A 21,576-nucleotide genomic window follows, 5' to 3' on the forward strand; every position below is an offset into this window, starting at 1 on the left:
AGTTTCGGCAAAGGCTATGCAGACAACATTCAACTAGTTTTTGGCCCTCCTCATGCCAAGAGTAGATAATATCTTACAAAAATTATGTTATTGCACTTTGTTAATCCAAGAGAACTCCTACAGCCAGTTTCAACTACCTCAGTTTCAACCAATTGAAATGGAATTTGGGGTTAGAGGTTTATTAGGAAAGATGTCGTCCCTATCTAATCCTCTCCGCTCCTGCCTTAATCTGCTTTCTGGGAGATCTGGTACGCAACACGCTCATCTTGCTTTAAGTGCAAGATGCTGTGACTGTCGAGAGTGCCCCCATGTCTTAATTTCTCTTGTATTATGTTGAATTGGCAACATCCTTCAGAGTTGGCTCCCATAAGAAAATTTGTTCAATCACATTTCTCCAAAGAAATGTTATAGATGAGAAACGGGACTGGCAGGCTCATTTGTTAATATCATGAGGCTCCAATGAGAAGTTCTTTGGGATTATAGTGCCGTGAAACGAGGCTTGGAACCAAGAAAGCTAGAATCCGGTTATGACAGCGAACAAAGACATTGGGAGCCACAGAAACCCGCATCCCTCTAGGAAGAAACGCATCAACCTTATTCCGACGCTATATAATTCTGATTCCTGGCAAATTAGCTCGCGCAGAGGTAGGTTTACATGCTCTGGTTTATATAAAGCAATAATCTTTCGCATCAATCAGACGTGGAAAGAACTTAAACCTGCCCAATAACAGGCTCATGCAACATCCAAGGACTGCTGCTATGTACGAATAGAATATTTGGGAAACAATTTATAAAAATAAATGATGTATATGTGCAAAATGTAAGTTTCTGATTGTTGTTTTGACACTGAGAACCTGACAAAAATATTCAGCTTGACAGAGCAACAAAAGGAATGGAGAATAAGAATTCCTCGAATGTTTCCAGCTTGTAATGGAATCTCTCTTTGGCTGTAGCACTTGGAAGGCACCTTTGCCAATAATTACAAAATAAAACCAAACTAAGCAGGCGGCTGATTTCATAGGGTAGCCTGCAATAACAAGTATCTGAAGGTTGTTGCTGAACCAAAAAATAAAATAATAATGATGATGATGATGATGATGATGATGGTAAAGACATGAAGATTGCATAGAATTAGATTCGCATCATCAAGGGCGGTCTGATGTGCAGAGACTTTGATGCTGCATTCAACGTCCTCGTACCTGAAGAAGATTAGAGCTAAAGAATTTTCAGCCTTTCGGTCTTGTTCATAAGGTGCACAATGTCAGACTTTGAGCTGCTAGTTAAATTGATTGATGATTGGAGTAGAGCAAGGTGCTTTCAACATTGACTGACAGATTTTGCGTAGTGCTCTTATTGTTTGTAAGCATGTGAATTCATGACATAAACAGAGAATCTGGAACGCTGAAGAAAATTTATTTTGAGAGGCATCTGATAGGATTTCAATGTTGATTTCAGGGATTTTTAATCATTTTATCATGAGTTTCATGGATTTGGAGTTAAATAGATCAGGTGAAAAAATGCATGGGTCAGCATTTTTGCTTGATTCTCTATTAATATCAATGTGATTCCTTCAATCATCTTTTGAGATCGAGAAAGGGAGCCCAACCCCTTCCCTGTCAGTACTCTTCCAAGGGTAGTGGAAAAAAGGCCTCTGAGTGGCTTTTCCACATAAGCAAATCAATCTCTCTAGTTTAATATGCAGATGGCAGAAATATTCTTTGTGAATCATGTTTCATGATGCAGGTATGTGATGCTTGTCTTTCAATATTTGGTTTGAACAAGAACCAAAAGGAAAAGGCAAAAGGCAGGGTTCTTTTGATACCATGTAGGCAGGTGCTGGATGCATGACAAGATGGGATGTGGCCAACATGCGAAGGATTATGTAAAGTTTGAGACGTTGGTTGCAATGCTCAATGTTGCCACATTCTGTTGGAAAGTTTAAGAAGTATGACTGGTAATTTGATGATCAAAGGATTGAGAAAAGGTTAGTATCTCCATTTCCATTTACTCATCTTTCATTTTTCAAGATCTCAAGTTTGACCAATTAGATGAGACTCTTTCTTTAGTGACATCTGGTGAACCTCTGGAGAATTTCTTTGATTCTTTGAAATGAAGCTTGCCTAACAAATGCCTCAAGAAATTAAGACTTAGGCATTTAACTGACTTCAATTTTTCTTTCTTGGTTAACTAGCAGTGGTGGTCAATGCAAAGAAGCAAGGGAGTTGGTAAGTAGAATTCTTTCAGATTTCAATCATGAGTCAGATATGTTGGAGCATAGGGGTACCGAGAAATGAGATTAAGCTGAGGGCGACGGAGGCAATTGAGTTGGATTTTAAGGAGTTGTTCGATATTCTTAGGTGCAAGCTTTGTTTCCCACATCTTGTCATGGTAATAAGTGTTGAGCAACCAAGTATACAGGCCTTGTTTAGTGTCCTCTATTCAATAATTTCTTTTTTGGTAAGTTGAGTTAAGAGTAAGATTTTGAACTATCTCGATTCATCACCAGTGCCTGTAACCCGAATCAACTATCAAAAGAAATGCAGAGTCAAAACTGCTTCATGCCTCTTGTCTAGTTGAGATTTCCTTGCTTTAGTCATGTTTAGCTTCTTTTCTTTCTCCCATTTTCCTCCACCTTCATGTCCTAACTTCTGCATCTAAGTGTGGGGTGTGATGGGGCCCATCTATCACTTTAATCATCTTTCAAACGATGAAGACAGTTTTGGCTTTAACCAAAGCTGTCAACAACGTTAAATGCTTAAGTGGACACTTGAACAACTGTGGTATCACTGTTTAAATGAAATCCTATCAAATGTTAAGATATAAGTTAGTCAATCTAAACATCCATAAATGATTGAGCAGCCATTCACTCTGCTTAAACAGTAGTTTAATTCGCTACCCCTACAAGATGGTTAGCAACATGGATAGAGAACCAATGCATACAATGTTCAATGCATTTAATTATTGATCCAGCAGAATATATGTTAGGTAACAGGATATGATTAAGAGATTGCCTCTCTCTTATTTATATATGCTCCCCTAGGGTGTTGCAATGAATTGACAATCATGTCATTGCTTATTGATTATGAATAACCAACAGGTAAAGGTATGCCATGTAATGCAATGAATACCTGTCATGCCTTAACATTTGTCCGTACAAAACTGAGTTCAGCCAAATAATTGCTTTCAGCAAAATCATGTATTGTACGATGACCTCGTGATCCCTCATGATCAGTTTTCCGACTTTCTTCCTTCAGCGTTCTTCTACGCTCACTAGCATCCTGAAGTGACAAGTGCAGTTAGTTATGTACAAAATTGATAGAACTATATTTCTGCCAAAATATTACACCAGCAAATGGTTGTAGCTTCATACATATTTTTTCACTAGGGTGTTAGACATGTTAAAGATAAACCATGGTTAGTACGTTCTAAGATGCAGCAGCAAAGGATAAAAATTGTAAATTTTTTGGATAAAAAATGCATGCAGAAAAAACAACTACATGTTTGAGCTCCTGCACATACTTCACATAAAAATTTATTTCTAAAAAAACCTGGAGTTAACAAACTATCAGAAAAACAAGATATAGGGTAAGGACCTGTAGCCAAACAATTCTCATTGTAAATTTGGTGTTTTGATAATTTTCTTGGTCGTTACATATATTGTTCTCACTTGCCTCAATGACATCTCTATCTAGAACCACTGATAAGCAAAGCTACTCCATACTGCACTAAGGGAAATCATGTTACTTGCAGTTGGCACAACAGTGATGGAAGACCGGAAGATCCACAAAGCTAATAGATATGCAAATTGCGACTGAATTGAGGACTATGTCTCCATTAGACATGTAAAAAGGACCACGGAGCAAGTAAATATCCAGTTATGGTGAATCCCATAACTCAAGACTGAATAGAAGATGAACTCGAAACAACGTGTTGGAGGGGATTTCCTCATGGTCGTTGAATTGCAGTGAGAATCTCTAGGCGCATCCATATTTCAGATGCTACAATGCATTAAAAGATGATTTTCATCATCCAAGAAATCCTGGAATTGTAGGATAAATTCCCTCCAATCCCTACTTCTATTTCCCAACTTGTCATCTCACCTGAATCAAACTCCTCAAGTTGTGTTTTCCACCCATGCATGGAATATCAAACTAACACTATAGCCAGGCAGCCAAAAAACCACTTTATTTAATCAGTATGAAGACCTAACAGCACCAGCAGTCATGTGAAAGAAAATGCACAAGTTTCAGGGAGCTTGCAATGTAAGCCATAAATTTAGAGAAACAACCAGTATCCTCAAGTTACTAGGTTTAATAGGTCCAGGAAGGGTGTGATGGTGGATGAAGAGACGTCAATGATATGAGCATTAGGGACTATGAGCAGAAATAAGATACTCCAACAAAATAAAATGTCTATCAATGATATATTTGTATATCATCACCATTGGTGCATTGGTGTTGCATCTTTTGAAGGATTCAATTGTGCACAAAAATTCAGAATAAATGATATTCTTTTGATAGAGCAAGCAAATACTGTAAGACGTCATCTGGAGGAAGAAGTTATAGATGAGGGTAAGAGACACTACTGCGTTAATCCAGGATACATTTAGCGGCTCTCTTGTCATGGTGTTGTTCACTGAAAACATTGTAATTTGATGTGATGCAATAGCACTAAAGGAAAGTTTGGAACAATAGAAAGAACTATTAAAGAATAGGTTAAACTTTAAAGACTTGTTTATTGTAACAAAAAGAAGGAAATTGGCATCATTGCTAATCCTATCTATCCTGAGAAAACCAATCACATAGACATTGATGATCACTTTGTTCGCAAAAAAATTAAAGATTTTTAAAGATGCTACATTGATGAAGCAGAGAAACTAGTTAACATTTTCATGAAAGGATTTTTAAATGAGAGAAATCCTAATTTCAAGGTCAACCTATGTTCCATCAATGACTACAAACATCTTATGGTACAATAAATATGTTTCATGACTAATAGAACATGTATTTATCACAGAGGTAAACAATTTTTTATAATACAATTGCAATATTAAATACACAAAAGAGAAGGCAAGAGGGATCGGTTGGCATGTCATAGCCAGTGTTGCATGGGCACATAAATGAGAATCGGATTCGGAGACAACATCAAGGGATTTAGAATAAGGAGACGTCTTATGATGATGATCCAACATGTGACAGATTGTCCTCATGATTTACCAAAAACATACACTTGAGGACTCAAAAATGACCTTTACACCCTCTTGCTACTTGAAGGTACTATTATTTGGTTGCTTCATTTTCCTCCACATTAGCAGACACTAGCAGAGTAGATATCTTTTCTCCAGAAACATATCAGTGCTTGGCTGTTAGAATAGAGTAAGAGTACCGGTATCTCAAATATTATATATAGGTCAAAAATCAAATAGAATGGATTTGGTTTTGTGTCTTTTACATTGGTTGTATCTTGTTTGTTGCACTTCTCATTTCTTTCAATTCTCTAGAAATATAAACAGTTTCTGTTTCGCCAATCTGCAGATTAACCTTATAATCAGTTGATCTACTTATGCTGTTCCATAAGCCAAAAGGGAAACAGAATGGATTATCGCATCATCCAAATATAAGGAATAATAAAGAGCACAGCTTTAAGGATATTTCCATCAAAGCAGACTAACAATAATATTAATACATGGTCTTCTGCAATCTGCAACAAAACTAACCAAGTTTCTGAAAAAGAAAAATGGTCTCAAATGGAAGGAGAATCTGTGATCACCTGCAAAAATTCCAGCATTTGATCTTCAATGGTACCACGCATTGCCAATGTTTCAACATAAATCGGACGAGTGGCACCCATGCGATGAGCACGACTAATCACCTGTTCCTCCATGCTGATTCAATATAATAAATTCAAATTATTGGTCAAAACATATACAAGTGTGTTGAAAAACTGGACATAGGGAAGATGATGGATCACAGAAAAAGAAGAAAAGGAGAATGAGCATTCCAGCAGAATAATGTCTGCTTATTGGATTGTTAAATGTAGTTGCTTCCCCTTAATGAAACGCTAGAGTAGGGCAGGGATGTGCCACTAAAAGCATGGAAGAATAAGATTAGAACTGTTGATAAATAACATTAGGTTAATCAAAATTTTCTTTTCATGCATGTTCAAACCTCAAAGGTTTTCAATTTGTTTATACAAAAAAGGCATTACCTCCTGTCCCAGATGGGTTCCATCAAAAATACATGTGTAACAAAACTCAAATCAAGGCCTAATGCTGCACTTCCATCCATTAGTAAAGCGATGCAACTTAGATTTTGTTGAAAACTCATTAACGACTTCATCTGCACAGAACAGGAGGGAATAAGCTGATCTAGATATAAAAGGATAGAGAAAAAAACATTTCATAAAGGCACACCTTGTTGCATGAATGCATCGGACTGTACATTCCAGCATATTCGATTCCAGCAACTGTCAGCTACAAAAAAATAATATAATAATAATACATAGGAAACTTTTATTCTTACAAGGCCAAGCATATGATATATAACAGATTATACTCAGTTATGATTACCTGCTGCTCAATGACATGTATGTGCTCAAGAAATTGAGAAAATATTATAACTTTCTCAGGTAACATTTTACAAGATTCGTCATTTGGCCTTGTAGCAGTCCCCTGATGTGTGAACACAGTGCAAGAGCTCTTTTGAGAGTTTATGGATGCCTTTGTATCATCCTTTTTATCTAAACAGCAGCCAATTTTTCTATTAGATTCCTGTAAAACCTTTAGGCGTTCTATCAAGTATGCAACTTTGCTACTTGATGTTGATTGCCAATCTGGATCCCAGGCATCCTGCATAAAAGCATAAAACCATGTGGAGGAAAAAAAGATGACGGAAGGGGGAGATGGAAAGGTATTATGTCACAAGATGACATGCCTGCTTATATGAAGGTTGCAACTCAATAAGATCTTTAGGCACCGGCCACTTAGGATTTGGATTTTCTGGGCGTGTTAATATTTCTGGAGACTGCATCTCGTAAGGGTTGTCACAGCCAGGAAAAGTGCACTTCTGGCTGTCCAGAGCTACGCAATCAAGGCACAGTAAATGCCTACATGGCGTGATAACAGGTAAACGGCACCAATCTTTGCACCTAACAACAGCATCCATAAGAGTACTATCTTGAAACATGAATAATAGATAGAATGGGAAATTTAAAATGCATTAGTTACCTGAAACAGTAACATCCATACAGAAGATAATTTTTTATGAGAACATACTCTTCTGAAAGAGGATCAAGACCTTGTTGTGCCAGAATATCCATTGTTTCCTGGATATCCTGACCAGCATCTGTGACCTTAATATGCCCAGCCACACAACAAGACAATCTGACATTCATAATTGTGGTGCTACGAAACTTCCATTGTTTTGGGTTTAGAAGTGATTCAACATGAGAAGGATCATTCCAATCAGCCATCAATATATTTCTTCTGACTGTAGCAACCAGTTCATTGTAACTCCTTGCATGCTCCTCAGTAAAATGTAAATAAGTTGCTTTTTTAATGCAAGGGGGGATATTTTTCAGATCTATCTTTCTTGCACTGATCATTGTTCTTTGAAGCAGCTGTAGAAGACGCAATCGCCCCTCCTCCATCTGTGCCTCAAAAGGTCTAAGTATGCCAGCCTCCCATGATTCCTGGTTTTCGCCATAAGCTTCTTCATGAAGAAATTTGAGCATGGGTTGAAGATGAGCCACTTGACTATTTGGTGTATTTGGTGTTGGTGTACCAGTCAAAATCCAACGATTTGATGCAGCCAGAGAGATAGCCATCTGTAATTTATTTGTCAAGCTGAGACTTGAGCCAAGGGTGTGTCCCTCATCTAACATTACCCTAAGCCAGTGTACTTGCATTAATACACTCCTCTTGCGTGGGCCCCATTCAGCACTTAACCGGTTAAAGGTGGTTATGACAATGTCATAATCCCATGCAAGATTGTGAGCACAAGGCTTTTTATGGTCAGCCCAGACATAAACTCGGAGCTGCCCAGGCCTGACATGTTTCTGAATTTGGGTTTTCCAGTGATCGACTAAATTTGAAGGGACAACAATCAGGGTTGCTCTGGACAAATACAACCTGAACAAGTCCAACGGTTTGGTGAGAGCAATTCTTAGTGCAGTCAAATCAAACGCCAAATTGTCGAGCTTGGATGGATAATACCACCTACTTACAAGTCTTTCAACCCTCCTTACAAGACCAAATGCTTGAAATATCTTGTGAAATCCACGGGAATCTCTATCTGAAGCCATTCGAGAATCTAGTATTGGAAGCGTCAAGCCAACGGTTTCCATCTCTATGAGTTTGTTATCTGAAAGATTGGCCAACCAACGTAATGCATTCCTTGTTTCCGAGTTCAACAACATAAAATTCTCCTTTAGTACACTAGCGAAAAAGGATATATTTTGCTCTTTCCCTTGTGAGGTTCCTTTTGTATAAAATCCAGGCAGATTTGTTATTCTCCTTTTGTAGTCCCAAGATTCCTCTGGAGCAGCACAACTCTGGTGTAAAGGATCATTATTCATGCTACAAAACCATGCTGCTGTAGCATCAAGTGTACTTCTCTCTGATAGCTTCCGCCACTTTCTACAAGCATCACACTGGACCCAGGTCTCACTAGAATCAAAACCAGCATTATCCTTCTCAGGTTCCTTGTGACTGTTGCACGATCTGGGCATGACAATGTCCTTTGCAAAGTGATCTAATTTTGGGACTTTTGAAATATTTGTGCTGTCAACAACATTTTCTGTAGCCTTTCTTTTCTTGTCACAGCCTGAAATTTCTCCATACGTGTCCAGGAGATTTCTCTGCACACGACTCAGGCTTCTGGTACATCTAAGAACACGTGTTACTGGCCTTGAGTGTGTGTCCGTGCAAGATAAAATGCCTGGTTTCCCATAGGAAGAAGCTGCCAGCCCCACAGCATGTTCAGGGCCCATTGACCTGCCTCTCTTTCGTAAGGGAGATTTTGTCATCTCAGCTGAACTAAATTCCAGTGATGGCATACTAGAACAAACCTTCCCCCTTCGCAAATTCTGCCCCAACAATCTTTTCCACGTTGGAAAAAGGTTACCTGCCATGACATTATTAGAACTGACTTCATAATAGCCACATTTTTTGTCAGAACTATGCATGCACCATATTACATCCGCTCCATGTGGTGGGTCAGCAAAAGTTCCATGTGTTTTCAGAATAAGAGATAGCGCAGTTACTGTCTTCCCTAATCCAGGTTCATCACAAAACATTCCTCCACGGAAATCATTTATCATAGGTGCCATTCCAGTGGATATTTCACCAGTAACAATGTTTATGTAAAGAGAAAATCCATCCTCAGTAGAAAAATGTGTATATAAAGGATGTGCCAGAGTCTCACCATTTCGCTCACGTTTCAACATCCACTCAACTGCTGCCTCCTGATGGGGAAAAAGTTTAAGTTTCATACAAGGCATGATAGATATAGCCAACGACCTCAAATGACGACATGTGGCTGAAACCCTAACAAGGTCCTTTGGGCTAAGCTGAGTTAACACGTTAGTCAACACATCATCAGCTATATCCCAGATACCGCGATGTAATGATGCATTTTCAGGCTCTATTCTAGTAGACTGCATCTTCTTTTCCTTCGCTACACTAGGTAGGCTCTTAAAAATTTCATGAAGATCGAATAACCTTTTATTGCCAGAATCAGAAGAACTGCAATGCATTTCACATCCAAGGACATGGCAATCAGTACAACTCCAAATATGTTTCTCATCTGCAAGTGAATAATCAGCCTTCCAATCAAAAGAAAGCATCGAATTTCTGATTTCCCAGTTGCAACTGTAAACATATAACCCATTCGCATTAGCAGGGCAGGTAAATAACTTAAGTTTTCGCAAGAATTCTCAAAAAGTTGAATAAAAAGCACTGCATCAATCAATCAAAAATTTAACATTGTAACCAATTTCATTAAGCACTGCAATCAGCGACCCTATGATAAGCATTTAATGTCACAGAAAATAACCGCTATCTGGAGCTAAAGAAAACAGCAGCATATAAGTGCTCATGATGCTTCCAGCATAGTGTATGAACAAAGGTAAGATTAAACACACAAAATGATTGTACTTTACTATTAAAGGGGATACACAAATATGATTTATTAATAGAGTCCCTACTATAATTAGATGCACAAATTTATAACAATCTCCCTCTAAATAGTGTTAAGAGAGAAACAAAGTGATTGCGATCATAAAAGTAGGAGAGTATTTATTAATTCCCACTAATAATAAAAAGAGCAGCAGGATATAATGTTAATTGGAGTCAACGGATGCACACTCTCAAAAAACATAAACAAAGAAAGAAATATGACAAATTATATTTCAAAACATTAGCATTCAATAAAGAAAGTAATTATAATATTTATTAAAATTATATGACTTGTATTAGACAATTAAATTTTAATTTGCAATATTTATGTAGTAACCTTCTGGGCAAAATGGATATTACTCAATTTCTTTTTTACAACACTGCTCATAATTCTTCGCAAAATCACAATAACCTGAACATGATATCTGATGACAACATATACAAGGAATGAGCACCTTGGAGTGCGCTATGCCTATTCTATATATTCCTACATTATAGTGCATATAAATTCATTTGTTGAATCACTGGTACATATGCACTATAACACTTGATAAATCTTAAGTATATTCATTATTTACATGCCCCTCCAAAATTGTACCATGAATTCGAGGTTTATTTTGTGGTGTTAATATGTAAAAATAGTCACATAATGTTAGTTTATCTAGTTGATTACTTAAAGGCAGTTGTTATAAACATCTAGGGTGATTTATAATGAAAATTTGAGATCCATGAGTTAAAAACCAAAATTATAGATTCATTGTTAAAGTAGGGACCCTGAGAGCCATTTGCATACAATTTTGAACATTGGTTGAAATATATCATGGAGATTTCATTTGCATGATCACTAGATAGAGTTGGGTATGAATCACAGATCATCCTTAGAGCCAACAAAGAATCCACAAGTTCTCCTGGAAAATTATCCAAGTTGTCGGAGTGTTTACCATAAGGAGGGTTGGATATTCCTAAGCATTTCCTAAGCTATTGAAATGTATAGTAATTACTTGAAGTTCCTCCTCTGCTAAGATAGTGACCTTGCAGTGACACTCCGGTATGCAATCATATTGAATGGTCAACACTAGCAATCTACCTCAAAAATCATTATCAAGATTGAGGTATGAACTAGGTATACAGCTTACACGTGGTCCCTTGACCTAAAAGATAAGACATTTTGTTGTATTCTAAGGATAAATAAACTGGACCCAAACCTATGTACTAACCATGATACCTTAAATTATACCTTGAAAGAGAATATACCAATTTATTGGGCTTAGATGCGAGTAAGGGTTAAGCTGTCCAACAAGGAAACTATCATATTGCATTGTCTTCATATTAGGATAGAGATATATTCAGACATGAGTCTTGGAGCCCTAGCAGCTATTTATGTTTTTAAAAAATAATTAATTTGATTTGCCAAAATTATTGCGCTTAATAATTAACTATTTTACAAAAGGCCTCGCACGAACAATTTTATTTAAATATATCTAACATGATCCGATCCTAATACACCACGACATAGTACGACTAAGGGTCTGACAGTGTCAATGGTCATGCAAGGACACAAAAATGATGAGGAACTTAATTGCACCATCTAGCTAATGTAGTAACGGGGAGACTATCGGTTTCATCCTAGCGCATTAGAGGTTTGGTAATGCATACGGGCACCATATCTTCATGCAGGGCCATGTTACTAATATTTGATATGGCCACCTAAAAAGACATGTTCTAATGATGCAAGAAACCTGAGTTGACCTATCCCATTAGGCTAGGTTTATAGTAACCCATGCCAAGCTCAGGACCATCTACGGCCCAACCCAACTTGCCTAATCTGCATCCCTAATCAAGGAAGCATCTACATGATTCAACTATTCAATGATTTTCATAGAAATTCAATATTATGATGATTCATTCCTTGCCAATTTTACAAATCCATCATTTCTAGACCATTCAAAGGGTGATAGATTGCCTTGGGATGGCTGGTCAAGGTGCACTAAAGCCACCATATAATAGTAGTCACAAGGAGATCATGATCTAAAAAACAAAACATCAATATAAACATCATGAAGATATGTGAAACAAGATCCGCCTAGTGAAAATAGATGATGTAGCATAAGGTGAGCGAGTAGTTTTAGATTAGTTGAGTTTGGAGATAGGATTGTCAAATAGGTTGGGTGAACCCAAACAGACCAAAAACCCAGCCCAAGAAAATATAGGCTTAGGTTTGAGTTTTAGGCCTGTGGCACAAGCTCGGGTCTAGAAATGTAGGCTCGAACAATTTTCAAGCCATGCTCGAGCTAAAATTTTGGTAAAGAAATAATATAAGGGCTTGTTCTAAGCATTTGGGCCCATGAAAGTATATGCTTAGTCAAGTCAAGCTCGAGCCTAATACTTGTAGGCTAGATCAGGGCCTAGCCAGGCTCAAGCCCGAGGTGTAAGCCTCAGGTGGGCCTATGCCTATTCCAGTGGATTCGCAACCCTTTTTTAGCTTAGAATTAAGCATTAGAATTTTTTTAAAATTTTCTAATATAATTATAAACATAGTTTTCTATATGCATAATTGAATTTTCTCAAATTCATTTCATTTAAGTAATATACAACTTTTCAGAGTGCCCATATGAATGAGAAATATTTATCAAGTTTTTGAGTATGCTAAAGAAACTTAATTTGACCAACATCATTTTGCCCGAAAGGTGTGTGGGTAGATTGAGGGAAACAAATTTCATATTCTTCATTTTTCTAGTAGGGCTCAGATTAATAAATGAAATAAACTATTCAGTTGAGCTCTTGGAATTTAAGGCCAACCCCAGGATAGAGAATTGCTTTAAAAAATGGAACAATTCCTAGCTTCTCTCTCTTCACTCCCTTTCTCTTCTTTATTTCCTCTTATCTTCTTATGGATACTTTAAATCAAACTTTTTATTCAATTTCCTACGTAGATCTGATCTCAAATTTTTCAAATTGCAACAGATACTGCAAACCTGAAATTATAATCATAAGGGACAAAATAGCAAATTCAATCATCTCAATCTTTTTCTACATTAGCAATCAACCTTTTCGAAGAAAAAGAGAATAAGAGATATTAAAGCTTTATGTTATTCTTATTCTAAATATTAAACAATGGTTACAAGAAATGCTTTGCTTATAATTTTTAGGCAATTATTCAGGTCCCAGTCAATCCCTTATTAAGAATTCAAATCTCAATTATATCTAGGTCCCTTAGATAATATTTAGTGAAATGATAAGGAGCATTATCCAAAAAAAAGAAGAAAATTAAGAATATCTGAACTTTTGTGGCCAGCCACTTAATACCCCTCACCCTCATATGAAGTAATTGCAACCTCCAAAAACTCTTCTCAAAATCTGCCACTGTGCTTTTTATTGTACAAATCTAACAATAACCATCAAGCCTTGTTCCAAGTTCCAACTATTTGGGGTTGACAAACTTCTAAAAAAGCTAAACAGCATAAATAGGAAGACAAACATAACACATTATAGTCTGTGTTATATAAAAACAGCAAAACTAAACAGAAATCAAACATCTATAAAACGTAAGATAGCAAAATCTATGCTTCATCTAAAGATCCGCAATTTTGATACCGGGTATCATCTAATAAGTTGCCAGTTCAGTGCGGTACAATACCGAACCAACTCTCGAATTATTTTTCTTACTTTTCATCTTGACACACCTCGGTGTGGCCAATATACCTTGGTAATGGTTGATACGCCTCGATATCGGGTGGTACGCATCTTGGTATACTTCGGTGCGCCTCAGTACATTTCGTACAGAATGGTACAGAATCTATACCAGCCTAAATATAAGTTTCATACCAATATCGACCCGGTATGATACGGTACATCCCAAACTAAACAGTTCAGAGCAGTACTACAGTCCATGCTCTATCTCACCCTCGGCTACAACAAAAGTTCATGATGTCTCATTGCAACTCCTAGCAATTAATGATATGCAAATTCTAAACAAGCCAATTATGCGGAACAATGGTAATATAAGGGAAGCTCATAAAAGGTAATTACATAAAGCAATAGTTTGTTGATTGCTCATCAAGGTTCTTGGAACCATTCTTCTTGGTTACAAATAAGAGCCTTGTAACCTGCTCCAAAGAAGATTCCAATAGCTCCATGCTACATATATTGTAGATCCATCTCATAAGCTTTAGGCATACGCTAATGGTTATAGCAGCTAAATTTTGCAAACTAATTAACCACACTATGTTCCCGATTGGAGAGAATTAAAATCTTCAAATGCATCTGGAATGACTTCCTCAAGCCTTTCTGTGAAAAGGCTGTCAAAGAAGACCAGATCCCAACCCACAGCAACTCAGCACCAACACTATATGCAGGCACTACCTATGCTAATTAAATTAAAGAATTCCCACCACTTCTTCGCCTTCTCACATACGCTTGCATCGACCATCATCCTTGCCTACGAGCAAAGTCTTCATAAAAAGGAACCGACGGCTACAGTAGCTTCTTAAGCAACCAAAGTTTTAAATCTAACGGTTGAATTTCAAATTTTTTAGTAAAATTCAATTTTTAAGCAATTAAAAATTAGAACTGAAGAGGGGAAAAAATAGCCATACCTCACATGCTTGAACAAAGAAGCAGCCAGCGCCCTCGACTTGGGGAATTGCCAACCAGACCACACCTCTACGGGCAAATACACATCGATCAGCACCACCGCCCTCGCCTCCCCATCCCCTCGAACCGAAACCCTAACAACCCTGGCCTCGATCTCCAAGCAGCTGTGAGCCCTCAGCGCGTGCAGCTGCTGTACCACGCTCATGCTCCCGTTCACGAGCACAATCCCCCTCCTCCTCCTCCTCCTCCTCCTCTTCGAACTCGAGACCGGGGCCCCTGCACCGCCACCGCCGCCCCCAATCTTCGCCTTATCCGGCATCGAAAACTCGGTCTCTTCAGGGTCTGCCTTCACATTGCTTTCCTGGAGGACCAGCAGCAAGAGTCCATCTTGAGATCGGAAGCCGGCAACGGCTCCATCGCTGAAGAGGGAGCAGGGCGTGCCGGAGGCTAGGGTTGGGCGAGGGGGCGCCGCGTCTCCGCGGGGCTCCTGGGGGGAGCTCACGGAGACGACGGCGGGGAGGAAGCCGCAGAGCTTGTGGTGGTTCAGAAGGCCGTCCTCCATTAAAGGAGGACCCCAGGGTAGCGAACGGGGATTAGGGTTTTGGGAGAGGGTTAGGGTTTGGAGACCAAGGGAAGGAAGTACGGTGCGAGAATTCTGGGGGCGATTTGGGGAGGGAGGGATAGGAAAGAAGAGAGGATGAAGGGAACGCGGAGGAAAAAAATGGCAGGAAGCAATCGAGGGGGCGATAAAGAGCGTTAAGGAGTGGGAGTGGGAGGCGGAATCGGAGTGGGAATCGGGAATCGGATCGGAAAGACCAAGCGGAAATCCCGAAGGATGATGTCACGGCCACGGCCCACCGTGTGGCGGGAGAGACTGGGGGCTTGTGGCAAGCTAGGGGCCCGGATAGTCGTTAAAACTCGTACTTGCGTAGGAACGCTTCTCTGGATTTGGTGCCGACAACCTCGATATGTAGTATGTGCTAATAGCTGGATTACTTGCACATGAGGCTGCAAAGGAGTCGCCCTGACTCGTGACCTGATTCGATCCTATCCAGGTCCGATTCAATTTAGTTTAGAAGATCTGTGCGGCCGAGTCAGATTTTAAACTTGGATCTGTTTCATTTTTCGGATCGGATTTGAATTTAGATCCGATCCATTTAAAATTTGGATAATTTTGTGAGCCGATCCGATCCGACTAAAATCTGTAAAATTATTTCGACCCGTGGGCTGCAGCCCGCAGGTACAAACATAAATTCTGAAGCCATGCAGCCCGTGGGTACAAACACAAATTCTAAAACTATGGACAGGTTGATCCAACTTGGACCCAACCCGATCCGAATGATCTGTTGGGTCAAAAATTATAGTGGTTGACCCAATCCGACTCAATAGGTCTGGGTCCAAAATTAGAATTCAAATAAAAAATTGGATTGGGTCGGAATCACTCATGACTCGACCTGATCCATTTACATCTTTACTTGTATGCTAGTGTGTAACGAACGTGACTGTGCATATAGAAGATTCCGATGCATGGATGGTATCAATAATCTTCACCATGGAATGAATAAAAAAAAAAGCATTATGTAGTTATGATCCTAAGAAATCGGGATCCTCGATCATCATTGGAGGAGCAAATTAGAGACGGTCCTAATCTATAGTATTTTTTCATACAGAGCGATTATTGGAAGACTCGAACTTATGACATGGAGCAAAAATCAATCCAAAAACCGAGGAAGATAGCTTCGAACCTCAAGCCTGTATTATAAGAATAGAGATTTTGATAGTGTGAGAGATGGCTCAAGTAAGACCAAAGTTTGGAATGCTAATCTATATTAGTTGTGCTACAACTAGATCATGGCCTGGCATCAACAATTAGGAGGAATGGGTACCTGCATATTCTAGTAGACGTCAAGCAGACAAGCATAGATATCTCACAACAAAATATGGTAGTGGCACAAGACACTTAAAACATCAAGTATAAGGTTAGATCTTAAAAGACAAATTTGTCATTCCACCTATCTTTTGCTGAATGATTCTGAATAGTTAGATCAGTGTTATCCTCCCCCTCCCCACCCCCACCCCTTCTATTTATAATGCATGCATTAGTAGGTTGGTGAAAAATAAAACTTAAGCACCATTTCTTCTGATAACTTAGTTTTGAGTACCAGTAATGTATGGCATTTATACACTTACACAAATCAACATGCTTAAAGTTTTTAGAACTTGTGTATTAGTAGGGGATAAAAAGATATTATACTAGAATTTGCTTCATATTTATTATTCACAAAGTTTCAAAATAGGATAAGTAGTTAGAGCTTCTCTAGTTCTAGCTCGCATCTCTCTCCACTTGAGAGAGGTCTAGCATTGAAATCGTCGCCGAGGCATCTCCATCGTATTTCTATAAAATTATTCTAGAATAAATACCCAAGATCTATCCAATGTATAGTCGATGTAGGACTGAATCTACGCCCGCACAGATCCTTACATACTCCTCTCATTTAAGCCTTAGCATCCTTACCAATCTAATGACTCAAATCCATTCAAATCTAATCATAAGACCACAATCGACTTATGGTCGGTCCTAATGGGCCTATGTTGCAGTAACCCTTAGTCCACATAGGTCATAGGTTGGATCCTCTCTGATTCTATTTTGTAACAATCCAGAATTTCACCTAAAAAAGCTAGCCGGAAGGTATTATTTAGGTTCTTTGGTCTTATATAAGTATCCAGGATCTACCCGACGCATAGCCAATGTGGGGCTAAACACACGCCTACGCGGATCCTCATAGATTAGTAATCAATATAATTGAAAATAACTACTCAAAGAGTTATTGGTAACTCCTAAGTTGTAACTCGATGCTTGGGGAGGAACAAGGCCAGGCATGCCTAATACCCTAATCCAGCTTCTCCGCTGCTCATTGTGTAACAACCCAGGACCTCATCCAAAATGGCTTTGGGTTCCTTGATCCTGTATAAGTACCCAAGATCTACCCAGCGAATAACCGATGTGGGACTAAACACACGCCCGCATGGGTCCTCACATACTCCCCCCGTTCAAGCTCTGACGTCCTCGTCAGGCTAAGACTTCAAACCCATTCAAATCTAATCACAAACACCACGATCGGTCCGTGGTCAACCCCAATGGATCCGTGCTACAGTGTCCCCTAGTCCACATAAGTTATAGGCCGGGTCCGCTCTGATACCAAATATCACGCACCCGCCTCTGCGAGGCACGTGAGGTACCTAGTGCCCACGTGGGGGCCACATGAGGGGGGAACACGGGGCTCCCCTGCCAGATACACGTCTGCAGGATTAGGAGACACCCGCCTCATATGCCTAGGCTCTAGAACGAGTCTTTCCGATGTGGGACTATTAGGCCTCACACCCTTCCCACCATCGGACAAGAGCCGTCCTCGGCTCTGATACCATTTGTAACAACCCAGAACCTCATCCAAAATGGCTAGCCGGAAGGTATTGTTTGGGTTCCTTGATCCTGTATAAGTACCCAAGATCTACCCAGCGAATAACCGATGTGGGACTAAACACACGCCCGCATGGGTCCTCACATACTCTCCCCGTTCAAGCTCTGACGTCCTCGTCAGGCTAAGGGTTCAAACCTATTCAAATCTAATCACAAACACCACGATCGGTCTGTGGTCAACCCCAATGGATCCGTGCTACAGTGTCCCCTAGTCCACATAAGTTATAGGCCGGGTCCGCTCTGATACCAAATGTCACGCCCCCGCCTCTGCGAGTCACGTGAGGCACCTAGTGCCCACGTGGGGGCCACATGAGGGGGGAACACGGGGCTCCCCTGCCAGATATTGTCCGATTCTGGGGCTTCACGCAAGCATCCTTCACCCCTCCCCGGTTTTGTTTTCCACCCAAAATGTGTCTGCAGGATTAGGAGACACCCGCCTCATATGCCCAGGCTCTAGAACGAGTCTTTCCGATGTGGGACTATTAGGCCTCACACCCTTTCCACCATCGCACAAGAGCCGTCCTCGGCTCTGATACCATTTGTAACAACTCAGAACCTTATCCAAAATGGCTAGCCGGAAGGTATTGTTTGGGTCCTTGATCCTGTATAAGTACCCAAGATCTACCCAGCGAATAACCGATGTGGGACTAAACACACGCCTGCACGGGTCCTCACACAATGTGCAGCAATGGATGATCCAAATCTAATCTTCCTTGGCTTCCGTTGGTTGGGCAGATCTTGAGCACTTTACAGGCAGCTATCTACGTATAGAGGTTATTTGGATTACTGAACCCCAAGTGTATAACTATAAGTGTGCCTAGGCTTAGGAGAATACCTTGTAAAATAGTCGGATGATCTAATCATTCTCGAGAGAGTTCATTAAACCTGGATTAGGAGATCTTTCAAGCAGTGGAAGAGCAATATATACCTTGATGACTGGTGAAAATGATATAGAGATTATTCAAAGTGAAGCACACAGACATTTATTATGCTTTTTGTTTCCAACAAAAGGTGACCCATTTTGTGGTCAGCTTCCATTTTCCAGTCCTCCATCTGATTGAGCCTTGAATTCAAACAGATTAAATGTTTTATTGCTATTAAATGTTATTGCTTCAACTATTAGTATATTGCTTGCACTTGACATTGGAATCTATGATTACAGTACTGGAGAAATTATAGTGGAATGTAAGTAGGGGAAAGGAAAGGAAGCAAGCAAATTGTCAGGAAGCTATTCCCCTTTTTGATGCATCACAGTACATGGCATGTTCCACTTGGAGGTCATTATTCATTCTGGGATCCTGCTGTAGTTTGTCATCTAAATGTGTATTTGGAACAAGAAAAACATGGGAAATGACCATATCATCATTAAGCTTGGTATATACAAAAAAAGGAGAAGAGAATGGAACCAAGATTTAAGCTGATGATCTAAAGATTTGTGTGATCCATGACTTTGAGTGAGGTTTGACCCATGAAAAACATACAAGAGGTATTTCAGAAAACAATATGTAGCATACTGTAGAAAGAGAAATTAAGGACAATCTTTTCATCATCAGACTGATATCTTATGAATCATAGGATCCTTGGTTCAAGTGACTTTTGATTACATCGTCCCCTGGAATGCGAGCAGTAACAAGGACACATAAATTCGAGTAAAGTTTGAGGACAAACATGCAAGAAGAAGTATCTTGTAAAATGATGTCAACCTATCACAGATGAGAAAGCTAAGGATTGTCTTTCTGTACAATAAAGATGTCTGGATTCATCACCACATGGATAGTTTTTGAACCATAGAAACCTTACTATGATCTATTTTTTTGTTCTTTTCCCTGTTTTTTTAACAAAATCGAAGGGCGAAAAGGAAACATGCTAAACCAATGGTTTCAAATTCATTTTTAGTTACTTAATTTTAAGTCTAAACATTGCTTATTTAAATTTATTCTGCTGTTTCCTTTATAATATCATGATGAGATGCCTTACATGCTTACCATGCTTGTAGAAAGAGTTTGTTATGGATATACAACAGTTGCCACGACCCCTGGCTCGCGATCTCGAGTTGGGGGCGTGACAGAAACATGCTAAACCAATGGTTTCAAATTCATTTTTAGTGTTGTAGAATGTGTTTTCACTTTTAATGGTGCATAAATATGTGCTTGTATGCATGTTGATGCATATAAATCTCACTGGAGCTATTGATTCTGATATAACCCAACTAAACTTTCAATAACAATCTGTGTTGGTCCAATTCTCTCTACTGCATTTTTTTTTTGGGAGAGTGTGGCTCATGCTAATGCACTTTTCTCCGTTTTTTCTTCTGGATTATATTTCATAATGTAAATTCCACATGTTGATTGGAGTTTATGACATCTACTGTTTTAGATAGATTTTCCCCATGAGTAATTCGATTTAGTGACTGCATGTATGCAGGTTCCAGGATTATTGGAAATCAGATACATTGTACAAACCATGCTCGGAAGTGCTGCAGTGTTTGCGCTCTTTTGTGCACTTCTTTGGGATTGAGAGTTCACTGCAGAGTGATTTTACGGAGCTCCCTGTTTTCTCTGTCATGCTATCTTCTGGGTGCTGTATCGAATTAAGATACCATGGTTGTGCTCTAAATTAGGACTGTGAAAGCTTGATGATGACAAAGAGCAACTTTTTTCTGAATTTGTTGAATATCACAGATAAATAATTAGAGATGCCAAGAGAGAGAAAAAATTCTCATCATTTCTAAGGTACGTAGATCAGATTCAATTTAGTTTTCACTATATGTGTGTCATCTGATGCTCGCAGGTTGTAGGTCATGGTAGGACCTAAATTGTTGGTCTGCATGCTCATCATCACCTTGGATGTTTCAATGGCTATCCAGCTCCTGTAAAAATCGACCAATGAGATAGCAATTGGTAGATCCATTCAAAGATAGGAGCCGAAAAGGGGCGAACCAACACCATTCTGAAGCAATTTTAAGAAGCACCAATATGTTACCTGTATCAAGGCTCCACGTTAAGGTGATATTGGTCTTTTGAGTTAATGCAAGCATGATGCTATTGCATGCATTTGTGGCAATGAATAGGTGTGAATTGCTCAAAGGTGATTCAAAAGGGACAGCGAACAAGAAGAGATTGATGGTGTATCTAGTTAACTTCACTATTTGTAAAACATGATGTTTTTATTTCAATGAATCACATCAGAATAACAATTCCATCAGTGAATGCAAAATCATGTTTATTTATCTGAAACATCAGAATAACAACTTTATTGTGAACAATAATTTTGGTCATTGAATGTATGATATGGCATCCACTGTCAATGGAGAGATTCAGTTGTCCTGAAG

The 21,576-nt window shown here is 39.2% G+C and overlaps 1 protein-coding gene across 9 annotated transcripts; it reads right to left on the reverse strand.

Annotated features, from left to right (window-relative positions):
* Positions 1–787: 787 nt before the first annotated feature.
* Positions 788–15,708, reverse strand: LOC103701638 (SNF2 domain-containing protein / helicase domain-containing protein / F-box family protein). 9 transcript variants are annotated; one of them, XR_603193.6, is made up of 9 exons: positions 14,770–15,708; positions 7,226–9,868; positions 6,933–7,146; positions 6,569–6,847; positions 6,413–6,472; positions 6,208–6,338; positions 5,770–6,084; positions 3,129–3,278; positions 788–1,199 (listed from the first exon to the last, which is right to left on the reverse strand). XR_603193.6 is itself a non-coding variant. In XM_008783779.6 (9 exons), exons 1-8 carry the CDS (start codon positions 15,327–15,329, stop codon positions 3,132–3,134), a joined length of 4,149 nt encoding a protein of 1,382 aa, XP_008782001.3. In that variant the 5' UTR covers positions 15,330–15,575; the 3' UTR covers positions 788–1,199; positions 3,129–3,131. The 9 variants fall into 9 exon arrangements, 2 of the variants coding, with proteins under 2 accessions (XP_008782001.3, XP_008782002.3); XR_603194.6 differs by having other exon boundaries at positions 788–1,215; XR_015974460.2 differs by having other exon boundaries at positions 6,569–6,738; positions 14,770–15,557.
* Positions 15,709–21,576: the final 5,868 nt, after the last annotated feature.

Source organism: Phoenix dactylifera, chromosome 17 (assembly GCF_051530095.1).
Source record: "Phoenix dactylifera cultivar Ajwa chromosome 17, Ajwa_hap1_PhDact_Kaust_v1.1, whole genome shotgun sequence".
Taxonomy (NCBI): domain Eukaryota; kingdom Viridiplantae; phylum Streptophyta; class Magnoliopsida; order Arecales; family Arecaceae; genus Phoenix; species Phoenix dactylifera.